We start from the raw sequence: 15,715 nt of genomic DNA on the forward strand, positions 1-15,715 counted from the left end.
CACACACACACACACACACACACACACACACACACACACACACACACCCCGCTTCTGGTCACCAGCTCGCCACGTGGAGCCGGTGACCACCTGGGGCCGCTGAGGTGCCCGGTGACAGGCCACGTGGGGCCCGAGGGAGGGGCAGCACGGCCCACTCACTGGTGTCGCAGAGCTCGCCCTCCCAGCCGCTGGGGCAGAAGCAGCGGAACGTGTCCACCTCGTCGATGCAGGTGCCCCCATTGCGGCACGGCTGGCCGAGGCAGTCGTCGATGTCTGCAGGAGGCGGGCGTAAGCCAGGTCCCCAGGCCTCCCGGCCCCCTCCCAGCCCCCGGTCCACAGCCACTCACTCTCGTGGCAGTAGGTGCCTGTGAAGCCGCTATCACAGACACAGGAAAAGTTGCCCCCGGGCTGGCTGACGCAGTGTCCATGGGGGCCACACACGCCGGAGGGGGCCACGCGGGCCACCCTGGTCCCCGCCTCGAACCCGCAGCCATCGACCACTGCCACAGAGATGGGAGGGGTCAGCCCCACCTCTGCAGACCCCACCCACCTCTCACCTCACCCCACCCCACACCCTCAGGCCCCGCCCACACTGCACCCACCTCTGCAGGCCCCCCCAGGGCACGGCTCCCGGGGCTCGGAGCAGTTCTTGCCGCCCACATCTTCGGGGCACGCACAGTAGTAGTCGCCCTCCAGGTTATAGCAGCGGGCCCCGTTCTGGCAGGGGCTTGGCTGGCAGAAGTCAACATCCACCTAGGGGGCGGGGCACCCACGAGAGCCCAGGCCCTACTGTTGGCGCTGGACAATGAGCCAGGCCTCGCTGGCGTCCATACAAGGAACCCCAAGGTCCAGGCCCCACCTGGACTAGACAGCCAGGCCTCTGCAGCCACAGCCTAGAGAGCCGCCCGACCCAGCCTGGCCAGGCCCCTCCCACCACCCTCGCCTCCAGGGCAGCCCTCTTCCGCTGCATCCGGCCTTCGCCCCTCCTACTGGCAGGAAGGCCAGCTATCGGGCCCCCCTCCCCAGCCACCAGGGCCACCCTGAGCCCTGTCCGTGGGTCCTTCCCAGAAGCATCACCGCCAGGCTCCACAGCGCTGGACAGGACCTCTATCCTGGGCCCCAGGAAGCCTGCTGGCCAGGAGACCCGCCCCTTGCACCCCTGCAGCCCCACTAGTCTCCTCTGCAACGGCCAGGGCAGGTCAGAGGGCGGTGGGTGCGCGAGCCTCTCCTCAGACCCGCGTGCGGCAGCCCCACCCCACCCTAGGGCCCCTCTTTCAGGGGCCCAGGTGCTCCAGCGACTGTGGGAATCAGACAGACAGGGCTTGGGGCAGCCGGCTGACCGGCCAGGGCTCCCGGCCCACCCCACCAGGAGGGGCTCATCATGACAAGCAGTGACCCTGCGACCCTGCTCTGCCCCTGCCCAGAAAGGCAGCCCGGACTCTCTGCAGGGCCGACGACAACTGTGGCCCCTCTTGGCCACTCGGACGGGCCACCCGGGCAGCGGCTGGAGGAGGGGGAGGCAGGCAGCACACGCAGGCCTCACCTCGCAGAGCGGCCCCGAGAAGCCCTGGGGGCAGTGGCAGCGGAAGCCGTCGACCAGGTCCTCGCAGAGGCCGACGTGGCAGGGGCTGCTGGCACATCCGTCCAGCTGGCGCTCACAGTGCCGGCCCCCGAAGCCCCGTGGGCACACGCACTGGTAGCCGTTCACCAGGTCCTGGGGGGAGTGGGGGGAGCGGGGGGGTGAACCTCCCGCAGCTGCCCCCGCAGGCGGCTTCCCTGACGCTCCCCCCACGTGCGCACACGGCACGGACCGGCCCTCACCTTGCAGGTGCCGCCGTGCTGACACTGGCCCCCACAGTCGTTGACGTCTGCGGGCAGAGGCACGGTTACGGCTGGGACTCCCTCTCCCCCAGCCCCGCCCACCTGCGCCCGCCCACCCCACCCGTACTGACTGATATGACAGTCGGTGCCCTTCCAGCCCGGGATGCAATCACAGTAATAGCCACCAATCAGGTTTTTGCAAGAAAAAGCATTAAGGCACGGCTTCCCTTCACACTCATTGGCGTCTGTGAACGAGACAAGGGCAGCGATGGGGCCCAGGCCCCACTCGCCTGGGCGCCCGCAGCAGCCGCGCATGCCCAGTGCACAGCCCATGCACACACGCGCCCCGCGGGCCCCTCACCCAGCTGGCAGGTGGCTCCCCCCCACTGCTCGGGACAGATGCACTCGAAGCCGTCCACCTGGTCCACGCAGGTGCCCCCTGCCGCACACGGGTTGGAGGTGCACTCGTCAATGTCTGCAGAGGATCAGAGGAAGAGGTGTGGGGCGGGAAGGAGGGACACGGGCCTGGCTCTTCCTGTCACCCCTCCCCTGACCACTGCCACCCACATGGACGCGGCCACTCCACCCCTACCCTCCAGACCCCTCAGGTGCCAGGCTGAGTGCCCCAGAGGCACTGGAGTGGGCACTCACCAAGCGCACAGGTGGGCCCGCTCCAGCCGGATGGGCAGTGGCACTTGAAGCCTGAGGGCACCTCGTGGCAGGAGCCCCCGTTGGCACACGGGTTCGAGGCGCAGGCGTGCTCGGCTGTGTTGAGAACCACGGGAAGTGGGTGTGGCGGCCCAGGCCCCCTCCTTCCTCCCCAAGCCCCCAAGGCCCCGAGGTGGGAGCAGGGGGGTGCCTGCCACACAAAAGGCCAGAGAGGTGGGCCCAGCCAGCTCCCGGCCCCGACGTACCCCGCTCGCAGTTCTTGCCCGAGTAGCCGTCGGGGCAGGCACAGCGGTACTGGTCAGGCTCCGCGTTGATGCACGTGCCCCCGTTGGTACAGGGGCGGTGGCTGCCACAGTAGTTCAGGTCTAGGAGCAGGGGTGGGCGCTCAGGGAGCAGACCGAGCCCCTCGCTCCCTACCTCCCCGAGGCGCCTACCTGGGGCCTCGCCACCCGCCCCTCGCCCACCAGGCGCACCTTTGTTGCAGAGCAGGCCGCCCCAGTTGGTCTCGCAGCTGCACTGCCAGGGCTCCACACAGCTGCCGTGCACGCAGCCCGGGTACGGGACGCACTCGTCACAGAATCTCCCCTGCCAGCCATAGCTGCACCTGGGGAAAGCCGAGGGCTGTGAGGCCACGTGTGTAACAGTGGACCCCGGGAGCTTTGGCCGCTCCCAGGGTGGCTTGGGGACACGGGCGCAGAGTCACATGGGCCGCCCAGGGCCGGCAGCCTCAGCCTTTGAACTGGAACGGGCCCCGGGCCAGGCGGGGGTTACGGTCCCGCCGGCCAGCCCGCACCGTCACGGCACTCCCGGCCGCTGGCCTCGCACGGTTGGCCGCAGCTGTCCAGTCACTCCTCCCGGAGCTATTTTGGGACTCACCCCAAGCAGGGCCCCGAGAGCAAGCGCCAGGAAAGGAAGGCACTGCCGGGACCCCAGGAATGAGAGGGCCAGGTGCTGCCAGGCCTGCGTGGGCCAGCGGGGCATCAGGAAAGGACTCCTGGCCTGGCCCCAGCCGGTAACCGTGGGCGCAGCACGTGACCTCACCTGGGACTCAAGGGCAGTAACTGCTCTCTCCACGAGGCCCAACCACGGGCGCATCTCACAGATGGGGACACTGAGGCCCACAGGCCGCCCCAGTCCAGCCCTGAGAGAAGCCAGGTTCAGGGCAGCTCTTGGGCTAGAGTCACCCGCTCCCCGGCAAATGGCCTCAAAAGGCCTGTTGGCTCCAAGGCCACGACACTGAGGCCTGGCCCTGCCTGAGCTGTGGGCCAACGTCCTCTGTGGGAAGTCCTTCAAGAGGAGGGGCAGAAAGACGCCCAGGCCATCAGCGAGGGCCGGACCTCAGCCAGCCGGGGGCACTGCTCTCGGGGGAGAGAGACCAGCACCCTGTGCTAAACGCCCCAGGGCCTGGCGGGCTGCCCTTCAGGCCCTGGACATGACCCCCAGGGGACCCTCCCTAGAACTTCGTCCTGCAGGATGGAGCGACGTCCGTGCCATCACCCACCACGTGGATTTATTTTTGGAAAAGGAAAGAGCCACGGCCCTTCCCGGGCCGCCTCTGTGGCCCACGGCACCCAGCAGGGACGCTGGCCAGCTCAGCCAATGCAGGACAGGGAAACCAAGGCCGGTGAGAAGGGGCTCCTCCAGCCCCCCGTACCCGGGGGCGGGGCGCGCGGTGTGTGTGCCGGCCTGGGCCACACGCCCCCATCCACCACCCTCCCTGCGGGGGACCCCTGCCAGGGAGCACGAGGGTCCCTCGGGCGTGCTCCCGGCCCTGGGTGGGGCAGCCCTCTCTACGCCCCCCCTACCCCAGCTTTCCTGGCCCCAGAAGCCCAGGGAGGAGACGGCAGGAAGGCACGGCCATCTCCGCAGCATCCGGTGGGGGTTTGTCCTGCGCTGAAACCTGAGCCCTGAGCCACGGGCGGCAGCTGGGCCTCACCCACAGGCCAGGGAGAGAGGCGGCTAGGGCTCACCTAGAGACTCTGTCCCAAGCGTCCCACGCCGCACCCCCCGCCCCCTCCGCGCCTTCCTGCACAGCCCACACTGCAGTGGAGGGGGGGCCTCTCCCACCCTCCTCCCACCCGGCTGCTCCGTCACCGGCCACCCAGAGCCGCTAGCACGGCCCTGCCCCATTGTGCTCACGACCCAGGTGGGGACCCGTCTGCCCGGAGTCCCAGGGCTCATGCCCACCACACAGGTCACAGGGCAGGGCTTCAGGGGAGGGCCCTGCCCCAGGCAGGGAGCAGTGCTGCACTCAGGCTCCCACCCAGGATCTGGTTCCTGGAGGTACCTGTCCCTCAAGACATGAACCCACCCTGCGCCAGGCCCCCAGGTGCCCTCTCACCGGCACTGTGCTCCCCACGCCACTTGGAGATCCACTCAACTTGTCTGAAACCTGGCAGAGTGAGTGGCCGGGTGGGTGCAGCCCTAGCCCCCTGCCTATCCCTGGGCAGCCTGCCCGCCTCCCTGCCCTGGGACTGGCGGGTCTGCTCCACATGCCGCTTCCCAGGCCAAAGCCACCACAGGACGAGCGGAGGGTCACCCTCCCATCCCGGCCCCCGGATCCCAAACACTGCCCTCCCTGTCCAAACTCAACGGGGGAGTTATTAAATTTCTCTGCTTAACGCCCTTATCTGAAAAACACACCTGGGAGCAAAGCCGCCCTCCAGGGGGTCCCGGGATGAGTGAGACCCCAGGCTGGGGCACAGGCATCACTCCCCGCACCTGCGCATCTCTGCCAACGTGCAGGCCCCTCCCAGGGGCTCGCCCCTGAGCACCCACCTGGTCCCCCAGGCCCAGCTCCCGGGCCATCCTCACGCACCCGCGGCGCCCACCCTTGCTCACACACCCTAGAGAGCCCTGCTCTAAGCCCTCCGGGCTCCGAAGCCTGGCCCCGCCCCTCCAGCTGTCCCAACCCCCGCTTCTCTGCTCACTACCTGGCAGGACTACTCCTCCCTTCCCACAGCCACCAGACCCTGCCCAAGCCGGCAACTCTACCTTCCCTCCAATCAAGGTCTCCGATGGCCTCCACTGTCTGCATGAGGCTGCGGGGACCCCTCGCTCTCTGGTTCCCTCTGACCCCCGGCCAACCCTGTGTCACTGCCCGGTGGCCTCTGCCAGCTCATCGTACACTGTCACCAGCAGGAGGCTGGGACCGGCTCCTGGACCTCTTCTCCTCTCCAACTGCCCCCCCGTGGCTGTCAGCACCGCCCGTGTGCCTCAGGGGCCCATCCGTGTCTCGGGCCAGGCCTCTCCCCACAAACCCAGGGCAGGGCAGGGCGGGGCACCTGCTGCTCTCACCCCTGCCTGCTGCACCTGAGCCCATCCCTGTGTCCAGTGGCACAGGGTATAGAAGGCTTGGGGTCCTCCCCGATCCTCCCCGCTTCCACTCCAGGACGTCTGCAGGACCTGCCCACCCTTCCACCTCCCACTGGACCGTCACCATCACACACCCCTCCCCAGCCTGGCCCCTCCCACATAGCAGCTGCTCTGGTCCTTCCATCCCACCTCGCTCAGCTCCAAACCCTGCAGCAGCACCCCTTCTTTTCTAGGTCCCCCCCCACACTCACCACCCTCCCTGTCCTCCCCCCACAAGCACAAGCCGCTGTGCCCTCTGCACTTCCTGTGCTGCAGACACCTGCCCTCGGGCGGCTCTCTGCCTCCCGGCCTCTGCCCCTGTGTGAGACCGTCCCAACCAAGTTACGTGAAACGGCCCTGGCCGCCCCCCTCCCCAGGCCCCCGCACCCCTGTCCTCGTGGGGCTATCACTGTCGGGCACGCCCAGGCTCTGAGGCCACGTGCGTCCCTGTGCCGATTATAAGCTGCGTGGGAGCAGGGCCCGTGTCCCCACTCACTGCGGCCCCAACACCCAGCTCCCCAGCACCGCGTCCACAGCAGGCGCTCAGCCAAACCCTGCTGAGGGAGCAAGTGTGCCTGGAGAGCAAAGAAGGGGCAGGCGCCCGGCACTCACTCACCTGCACTCCCCAGGCACGGAGCATCCCCCGTGGAGCAGGTTACATCCTTGCTTACACACGGCTGCAAAGAGAGAGATCAGAGAGGCGCCGCTGCTGCCAGCCATGCACGGGCCCCCACAGCCCTGAGGCAGGCACGGGGTGGGGGTGGGGGGCCTCCAGGTGGCACCCCGCACAGCCCTCCACGCGGCCCCTCCGCGTGGCCCTGCACAGCCCGCTCACCCTCCTTGCACTCCTTGCCCATCCAGCCGTCCATGCAGGCCTTGTTGCCATACTGGTCGCAGGTGTAGTGGCCGAAGAAGTCGTTGCGCGGCCGGCAGAACTTGTTGCAGGTGGCGCTGTAGTAGTTCTCATCGCAGCGTACACGGATCTTCAGCTCCAGGTGTGCCACGTGGCCGCTGAAATGCAGGCTCTTCCAGCGGTCCTCCGGGTTGATCATGCCCGCGTGCGACACCCGCTCGATCAGCAGTTCCTCTTGGGGGGGGCGGCAGAGTCAGCCGGCTCAGCCACCACATCCTCCTCGGAGGCGCACAGCCCGCCAAACCACGCGGCCAGCGGCCTCAGGCCACAGAGCCGGGACAGCAGGGCCACCGCAGGAAGCGCGGGGCTAGAGGGGCCTCCTGCCCCGCTAACGCAGGCGACCCCGCCTGTGCCCCGCAGCCCGCGGCCCTGCTCCCACCGGCACCCCCACCGGGCACCACGCCCACCCCTCACCAGTGGACGTCGCTGGCCACCCTCCCGCCCCTGCCGGGACCCCTTCTCTCTGAGGGCCTTCCCGGCAGCAACCGCACCGCTCACTACCGCTCATCTGAAAACAAGCCTCTCTCGGCCCCAAGCACGCACGGATCCAGCGACCCGATGGCTGGGCCTCCCTTCAAACCAAGCTGCCGCGTGGGCGGAAGCGCCCTGAGCTGGCAACCACAGGCACAGGGCTCGTGGTACGTCTCCCTATACGCTCGTACCAGTTCGGGGAAGTCTGCAATAAGAGGCTAAGGATCCCGTGCACCCCCCCACCCCTGAGCTACAGGAAAGGCCAGGCCCCTCCCTGAAGCGTCTCTCCCTGGGCCGACCCATCCCCGCCCTCCTCCGGGGAACACTCCTGCCTTGGGCAGCCTGTCCCCACGCCCGCCCAGCCCCGCTGACCGCCGCTTCCAGCGGCCCCTCTGCGTCCCCACAGTGTCGTCACCTGTGGGACCCAGGGGCTCGGTCTGCCTCGGCATCCAACTGCCCGCGTGACACTGCCCCCAAACGCAGCATGTCCAAACTGTGCTCCGGCCCATCCGCAAGACGGCTTCTCGGCCCTGCGGCTGCTCAGGCCACCCCCGCCCGCTCTCACCACGTCCAACCCACCAGCAAGCCCCGTGCCTTGGCCTTCAGAGCGACCGGAGCCCCTCTCACCCCGCAGGCTGCTCCTGGTCCCAGCACCCCCAACCGCCACCTGCGTTCACACAACCGCTTCCACGCCGGTCCTGCAACCCGCCCTCCAGCAGCAGCCTGAGCAACCCCGCTCCGGGAGAAAGCCAGCCCACGAAGCCTCCGCGACCTGACCCCGGCCTTGCTGGCCTAATCGCTGCCTCCACCCCTGCCACGAGGGCCCCGTGCTCTTCTCCAGATGCATCGGGCTCACTCCTGCCTCAGGGCCGTGCACGCAAATGCTCTTCCTCGTTTGTCCACGGAAAACCTCTCTGCCCCACCACCACAGGGCCCCGCAGACGCCGTGCAAGGTCGGCCAGCCACCAGGTGAGCCTGCGGGGGAGGGCCACCAAGCCCCAAGTTCCAGGGCAGATGGGCAGAGAGGGGCTCAGAAAGCCAGAGAGAGCTCTCAGCAGCGAACCGCTCTGCTGCACCACTGATCCGGCCTCAAAAGAACAGGCTTGGGTCTGGGCATCAGCGGGAGGCTACGGGAGCGCTGGGGAGGCCCAGGTGCGGCCCTCGGCCCTCAGTGAGGACACACGCCCATCAGAACAACACAGAGGAAGCTGAGACTGGGGAGGAGGGCAGTGCACGCGCAGCTCAGCAAATCACAAGTGTGGCAGAGCTTCCTCGCAGCCAGGGCAAAAAGGGAACCAGCACAAAGATCCTCAGGGTACAGGCAGCTTTCCTGCCACGTGGGCCTTTGTCCCCAGCAGGCAAAGGACCAGGAACCTGGCTACGTGCATCTCCGTGAACGAGGGGGTCAGCCTCCCAGTGCCCTGAGGGAGGCCCTGCAGGCAGCGGTCCACCCAGCCGGGGCTAACTCACCATCTGGGGTGGTGTCATTGTCCCAGTCCCAGGCCTCCACGATGAGGGTGAAGGAGCGCTGCGGACACAGGGAGGGGCCCGTCAGGTACCCGAGGCCCTGCCCCAGCCCAACCCTCCCACCACCACCACCACCACCATGCCTCGGCCACACCCCCACTTTATCCCTCGGCTCTGAGGAGGGGTCTCCTCAGCAGACCCCGAGATGACCCCCTGGAGGAGGACTGCCCCTCCGGGTCACGAAGGCTCAGGGGGTGTGAGCTCGCGGCTCCCGCAGCTTCGTGGCCCACCAGCGAGCCTGACCGGCTTGGGTCAGGACGGAGAGAAGGGAGAGTGACCCAGACAGAGCAGCGGGCAGAAGGTGGGCACAGCTGGAGCAGCTGCAGACAGGGGTGCCAGGTAGCCGGGGACCAGAGGGGGTTGAGCGGGAGGCCCCTCGGCAGCTCACAGGGGCCCAACCCACTGTGGGGAACAGCAGGTCCCACCCCCAGCCTGCCCGGGAGGGACGATGCCCCGTCACCAGGCCACGGGACGGCAGGGGCAGGCCCAGACGCTGGTGCCGCCCCCACACCCCCCGCCCCGGGACACAGTAAATGTCTGCCCCACTAGCCTGCCTCACCCAAGACCCAGAAAGCGGCCCCTGCTGCACAGATAGGGAAACTGAGGCCCAGGGACTGTCCAAGGCAGCCTCAGCCTATGCTCTCTCCCCCTCCCTGCCCCCAAGACCATCCGGCCCTCGGGCACCAGGCAAATGATGGGGTGAATGATGGGCTGACATCACTGAGCAGCCCCAGGACACCACCACCCCGCCTGCCGTGAAGACAGCCAGTCGCTCCCGGCACAAACTCGCGCCTCGCCTCACCCCTCCCTGCCCAGCTCTTCCCCGGCCGGGACCCTCCGTGGCTCCCCCCTCCACGCTGCTCGGCCCCCTCTCGGGCCAGCCACAAAGGTGCCGACTACCACCCACCCGGCCCTAGCCCCACCCGGGCTGGGGGCTCACAGGACAGGGCCATGTCTGGGACACGGGCTGGCCGGCTTCCTGCCCGAGGGCTACTGCCCTGGGGAGGCCAGACGCCTCCCCACCCTCGGCACCCCCATCTCCCAGCCCCTGCAGGCTGGTTTCTTCGCCCCTGCAGCTGCCTGCCGGCACCCCACCCCACTCAGCCCTGGCTCTGCCGTCCCCCACATCCCGGCCCCAGGCAGCTCCCCGCGGGCTGCCTGCCACATCCAATCACACCCACAGCCCCTGGACACCCAAGCGCGGTCCTCCCTCGGAGACCCTCCTCTTGTCCCCTACCCCGTGCCTCCAGCTGCCCTTCCTCTTCCCACCCCTCCCACGACACGGCCTCAGGGCCCAGGACACACGTGCCCACCCTCAACTTCGCTCAGCTCACCTACGCCGCTGCCCCTGCCCTGAGCCCAGCCCCCCAGCAGCTGTCTCCCAGACACCCCTGGACGACCCGCAGGAGTTCATGCTCACAGCCGCCACCCTAGGACCCACACCCACCCAAGAAGCATGAGCGGGAAGCGGGGAACCACCCTCCATCCTTCTAGAAGCCCGCCCCCTGCCCCCATGGAGCTGTCCCCAGGCTCTCAATCCCACCTCTTCAGTCTCCCTGAAACCCATTCCCTCACTCCTGCCACCGCCCTCTGCCAGGCCATCAGGATCCGTGCCCAGGATGCCCATCTCCACCAGAAGGGCTCCCGGCAGACACTGGGGCCTCCACACCCCCGTTCACAGGAGCCCCAGTGACCCCCAGGGCTCTGTCCACATGTCCCCCACTGCTCATCCCTCTTGGGGCTCCCCATGGCGTGCGCCCTCCTCACAGGTACCCAGCACGCCCACCCTGCCCCTGGGCCTGTCCACACACGGCTCCATCCCACTGCCTGGAATGCTCCCGGCGGACGGGTGAGTCAGCGGGGCACGGAGCTGCTGTTCTAAAAGGGGGTCAGGGCAGGCCGCGGAGAGGGTGCCTCTGGGCTTGAGGCTGCAGAGTACGGGAAGGAGCCATGTGGCAGGGCCTCGGGCTGGAAGAGCAGGGATGTGGGAACAGGGGTCTCAGAGTCAGACGGCGGGGCTGCCAGCCCCTGTGCCAGTCTTGGTGCTAACGCTTTGGAGCAAAGTGGGTGGCTGCCAGGTGGGTCTGAATGAGGCCAGAGACCAACGGGGCTTCAGCAGTCATGCTGGCCACCTGGCAGAATGGGCTATAAAGGACACAGGAGGAAGCAAGAAGTTGACACGGGCTGCGCCCAAGAGGGCGGGACCATGGCGGTCAAGGCCCCCAGTAGGGCAGGTGGAAGAACGCCCCAGGCCGGGCTACCCATCCCACAGGGTGCTCACCCCTTGGGGCAGCCGGAGTCCACCTCCCCACACCTGGGCTTCGGGGAGTAGGGAGCGCCTCCTGGCTCCCAGGAAACCCCACGCCAGCCACTCAGGTAGGATTACCGCCACCTTCGCCAGAGCCCAGGGCTCCGGTTACCTGCTCCCGCGGGGACATGTGCTGCCCGCCCACCCGCAAGGGCCCCACCGCCCGCCAGCTGGGTTCCCTACACCTGGACAGCAGGAAGTCATCCAGAGAGAACCTGAGCCACTGGGTGGGGCGGCACCTCCTCTCCTCCTCCCGACTGGCCTCTAGGACTCAGTTTCCCTCCTGCAAATGGCAACCTTTCACTCCACTGCTGCTGCCTTGTGGGCTATGGGCCCGGCAGGGCTTTGTCAACCCCAGGTCTCTACAGAACAGGAAAAAGGCAACAGGCCTGGACGGGAGGCCTCGGAGGGCACACTGTCATCCCAGGGACCGGGCTGGGGGGTGGGTGCTTGGGCAGGGTTGATGACAGCTAGGGGCCGGGGGCAGGTTCCTTAGGAAGCAGGCAGGGGAACACCCCTGGCCAGGCACAGTTGGGCCACCAGCCTGCCCAACCTCGAGAGGCCCACCCAGCCGGCTGGCATTAATCCCTGAAGACCCAGCCACACCTCTTCCAGGAAGCCCGCCCTGACCTACCCACACCAGAATCCCAGCCCGACCACGGCCTTCTTCCTGGCCCACCCCCAAGGCCAGGTCCAAACCCTTTGTCTGACCCCCCAGAAAGGATGATGGGGCAGCCGCCCACAGACATGGAAATGGCACAGGGCAGACGTGGGGCCGGATGTGCCACACCCCACGGCCCAGGACACCCCAGGCCAAGAAGGCCTAGCACAGACCTTGGACCTGCTGCCCCGGCTCCTCTCCCACAGCACCCTGCATCAACGCCCGGCCCCCCACGGAGCAGAGCTTCACGCCGGCGCCAGGAGCTCTAAGCACAGATACGTTTCCTGAAACCCGAGCTTCAGAAAGGCCCAAGCCTCTGCCTCCATTGTCACCCGACAGGGAGGGGAGGGGGCCACCTCCCCTCAAGGCGCTGGGCCCCGGCACCCCCGCAGGAGGAGCGGACCGCAGGCCTCCCCACAAGGGAAGCCAGACACCCACACTCCGCACCAGGGACCAGACAGGGCCTTGCCTGGGCGTGCCCCTCCCACCCCACTGCGGGCCGGCAGCCCACGGTCTCATGACACCTCATCACACGCACGTTGCAGGGCTGCAAAGCCCACAGTCAGGTCGACCCTGGTCACACCAGGCTCACGGTAGCCTGGGGGATGAGGACCCCAGTGTACCTGGGGTCTGGGGGGATGCGGACCCTGGCTCAGGCCTGAGGATTAGAGATGCCTGTCTCCACCAAGAAACCCCTCGCTGGCCCAGCCTGCCCTCAGCCAGACACTACCCCTGAGAGGCTCCCTGAAAGCCACAATCCCTCCAAGGAGCCGCTGCCTACACCCTCCAGCAAGCTCCTCCTTGCCACGCTGCAGCCTTGCTCCCCAACCCACCTCTCAGGCCCAGGGACAAACCCCCCGCCCGTATCCAAGCACTCCACTGGCCGGTGCAGCCCTCCCGGTGTCCCCACTTTGCCCGAGAGCCCCGCCCTGCTGCCCCAGTATCAAAGCCTTGACCAAGACCCCTGAAGTACAGGGCAGGTGACGGCACGGAGCAGGTGCAGCCTGCCAAGCCCCACCTGGGCAGGACCCCAGGGCCCCAGTGGGAAGGTATGGAGAGGAAGGGGGCAGAGGAGGCCCCGGGAGCAGTGTGGGGAAGGGGTCAGGGTCCACGTTAGCTCCCACCCCAGTCCCCAGCTCCTTGGGGGTCGGGAGCACACGGAGGGTGGTGCCACACACCACCCAGGGCAGCTTAGGCGCTCCCAGGCACAGACCTTGGCCTGGCCCACCTTGGGATGGGGGCTTGTGCCACTGACAAGCCCCCTTGGCAGTTGGACGTGGGGGGGCTGGGCCCTGTGTCCACATCCCGGCAGACCTCCCCCTTGGGTGTGCATGCCCCCGACTGGCCCAAGTCCCCTGCCCACCCCTGAGCACATCACAGACCCCGCAAGGGGCTCCGGCCTTCTGCTGGGCAGCCAGCGAGGAAGCGGGGAGACTAGGCCAGCCGGAAGGCCAGGCTGGGCACTGAGCCCTGCAGCCCTGTCCCCCGTCCACAAGCCCACACAGTTGCACCACGCGGCCAGGTCCCAGGACCTGCTCTGGCCCACGATCTCAGGTTGGCTACACCGTCAGAAACGGGATCAGGCCCAGGCCCACCTCGGTTCTCCTCACGACTCCAGCTTGGCCTTCACGAGCAGCCACACCCCATCTGTGCCACCATACACAGCCACCCCCTCGAACCCACAGGGCTCGCTCCAGGAGAGGGACCCTCGACCTGTGGGCCAGCTCCTGGGGTCCCATCTACCAGAACGTAAACCAAGTAGGCAGGTGTGGCCTCTAACTAGGCAGCAGGCCCCCTCACTCAGGGCCCCCGATGCCACACTGCACCTCCATCGGCCAGCCCCACCCGGCCCTTCCAACACCCCCAATGGCCACCTACCACACGCAGAGAGAACTCACGCGTGCGCACGTGCACACACACGTGACCAAAAGTGGCCTCCGCCCTGCTAGCTATAGGCCAGGCGCTGGGGCCGACACGGCATCACCTACCTCCTGCGGGGGACCAGCGGGACGCATACAGACATCCATGGGGCCGGATGAGGAGAGAAGAGGCAGGCCTCACACCCAGGCTGACCCCACCTTTCTCACCTCCAAGACCCTGGACACGCCCCTCTCCAGAAAGCTAAGCCCGACACCAACCTGAAACCACAGGCGGTAGACAGCGCAGGGACCCGGGCCCATGCGGCCAGGTCAGGGTGCCCCGACCAGGCCTGGGGCAGCGGCGGAGGGGGGCGTTCGGGACTGGCTGAGGGTCACTGGGGCAGGCGCAGACCAGCTGCCGGCCCTCCCCCTCCAGGGGCCTGGGTTGGGTGCAGGAGGGCGGCTCCCCACACCCGTGCACCTGCAGCCACCTTCAAGGCCCTGCTCACACCCCTACTCCAGGGTCCTGAACGGGAGCCCACCCACCTGAAGCCCCGAGGCAAGGCCCGGCCTCCTCCTCGGTCCCCAGGGCACCAAACACAGTCCTCACTTTCTCCGGTCAGGGTCAAGGGCCCTAGTGGGCACACTGGGTTCCAAACTCGCCCCAGCTCACGGGATGGAGCTGGACTTGCAGCAGGCAGAGGCAGTGTGGCCCCAGGGCTGCTGCCGGCCGAGCGGAAATACCAGTGCGCTGGCATCGCCACACCGGCTGCAGGCCTGGCAGCCAGACCACACTACTGGCAGGGAGGAGAGGACAAGCGCAGCCCCCCAAGCACACGGCTGCCCCCCAGCCTCACCCCCGACCGGAGGGTGGGCCACCTGCTCCTCCCGAGAGGACCCAGCTGGGGGCAGGAGGAAGGGAGGGGAGCTGGCCCAGGACCCGGTGCCCAGTCTGCAGGCTCCTGCCTGGGGAGACCAGGGCCTGCCCCGTCCCGTTCCACCCCTGGCCGGCCAGCGGGGCCGAGCGCCTGAGGGACACGCATTGGCCCGCCACATTCCTCCAGGCCTCCCTGCCCCCACGGCCACTGCTGCCAACTCGAGCCGAAAACACATCCTCAGGTAGCGATTTCGAACCGTGCTGGCTCCGGCCCAAGCGCAGATGACAGGCTGCGGGCCCTGCTCAGACCTGCCTGCTGCGCCGCTGCGGGGGCGAGGGGGCTGGGCTCATCCCCGCGCCCAGGGCCTCCCAGGCCGCCCCTGCCGTTTCCACCCCAGGGACACATTCCCCGTCTGAGGCCCCAGGGTCAAGAAAGACCCCAGAGACCAGCCAGGTATGTGGGGGTAGGGCTGTGGCCCCAGGGGGGTGTAGCCAGGGGTCAGGAAGGGGGTAAATAGGACAGGGGAGGCCCCCGGCCCAGGCTGAGGAGAAGGTGCCAGCACAGGGCTCAGAGCCGGGTCGGGGAGGAGGGCGTCGGGCCCAACTTCAACCAGCCCGGCCTCAACCTCCCGTCTCTTCCAGAACCAAGACATCAGGTGGACATATTCCTGTTGGCTCCCGCTGGCTGGTCCAGCCAAAGGTCCTTAGTCAGAAGGACAGCCTCTCAGTCGGAGCCTGGCATCCTGCTACAGCCAGACCCACCCCAGCTGCGGGCACCTGCTCCTGCACACCGAGGCCCCGCTTTACAGGGTCCTCTCTCATCCCTGCCCCCACCCAGTTCCCTGCATGCAGCACAAAGACCTGGGAGGGCCACATCAGGCAGCAGGAAGCCTTCACCTGCCCAACCACAGCTCCCTGCAGCCCACGGTGATGAACCACATCCCTACCAGCATTCTGGCCCAAGGCTCCTGCCTGACAGGCCAGCTCTAACCCCCTCCCACAAAAGAATAAAACCAAAAACCCAAGACTGCAAGGTGTAAAGAGCCTGACAAAGAATCACTGCACCAGGGCCCACTGAACCTTCCCCCCGGATCTGGGCCAGGAGCAAAGGCTGCCACCAGCACACGTGCCCGAGGTCTGCCCGGGCCCAGGTCCCCCGGTGCCCGCCGGAGCTGCCACCCCCCACCCCCGCCCCCGGGCATCCAGGAAACTGCAGGGCGGGCGCAGGCTGGCCAAGGGCCCAGGCGGCTCCGCC

At 67.9% G+C, this 15,715-nt stretch overlaps 2 protein-coding genes across 4 annotated transcripts in view; one reads left to right on the forward strand and one right to left on the reverse strand.

The window, feature by feature from the left end:
* The window catches only part of JAG2 (jagged canonical Notch ligand 2), a 15,341-nt gene extending 6,587 nt beyond the window's left edge, over positions 1 to 8,754 (reverse strand). Inside the window, exons 1-13 of one of the 3 annotated variants that reach the window (XM_029239110.1) lie at positions 8,699 to 8,754; positions 6,680 to 6,931; positions 6,461 to 6,521; positions 2,964 to 3,094; positions 2,736 to 2,855; positions 2,473 to 2,586; positions 2,183 to 2,296; positions 1,953 to 2,066; positions 1,822 to 1,868; positions 1,544 to 1,714; positions 603 to 753; positions 348 to 500; positions 160 to 273 (exon numbers count right to left, since the gene is read on the reverse strand). In XM_029239110.1, coding sequence (XP_029094943.1) covers positions 160 to 273; positions 348 to 500; positions 603 to 753; positions 1,544 to 1,714; positions 1,822 to 1,868; positions 1,953 to 2,066; positions 2,183 to 2,296; positions 2,473 to 2,586; positions 2,736 to 2,855; positions 2,964 to 3,094; positions 6,461 to 6,521; positions 6,680 to 6,896 — 1,507 coding nt within the window. In that variant the 5' untranslated portion in view covers positions 6,897 to 6,931; positions 8,699 to 8,754. Of the gene's footprint in view, positions 1 to 159; positions 274 to 347; positions 501 to 602; positions 754 to 1,543; positions 1,715 to 1,821; positions 1,869 to 1,952; positions 2,067 to 2,182; positions 2,297 to 2,472; positions 2,587 to 2,735; positions 2,856 to 2,963; positions 3,095 to 6,460; positions 6,522 to 6,679; positions 7,117 to 8,698 lie in introns of those variants that run through there. The other 2 variants (XM_029239108.1, XM_029239109.1) reach the window with 2 other exon arrangements.
* Positions 6,895 to 15,715, forward strand: part of LOC114903952 (basic proline-rich protein-like) — a 9,604-nt gene continuing 783 nt past the window's right edge. The window contains exons 1-9 of the mRNA XM_029237174.1: positions 6,895 to 6,902; positions 6,949 to 7,395; positions 7,635 to 7,818; positions 8,587 to 8,783; positions 9,572 to 9,995; positions 10,525 to 10,604; positions 13,037 to 13,278; positions 14,071 to 14,453; positions 14,648 to 14,702. Coding sequence (XP_029093007.1) covers positions 6,895 to 6,902; positions 6,949 to 7,395; positions 7,635 to 7,818; positions 8,587 to 8,783; positions 9,572 to 9,995; positions 10,525 to 10,604; positions 13,037 to 13,278; positions 14,071 to 14,453; positions 14,648 to 14,702 — 2,020 coding nt within the window. The remainder of the gene's footprint in view (positions 6,903 to 6,948; positions 7,396 to 7,634; positions 7,819 to 8,586; positions 8,784 to 9,571; positions 9,996 to 10,524; positions 10,605 to 13,036; positions 13,279 to 14,070; positions 14,454 to 14,647; positions 14,703 to 15,715) is intronic.

Source organism: Monodon monoceros, unplaced genomic scaffold, assembly GCF_005190385.1.
Source record: "Monodon monoceros isolate NGI ecotype Baffin Bay Population unplaced genomic scaffold, NGI_Narwhal_1 Super_Scaffold_21, whole genome shotgun sequence".
NCBI classification, from domain to species: Eukaryota; Metazoa; Chordata; class Mammalia; order Artiodactyla; family Monodontidae; genus Monodon; species Monodon monoceros.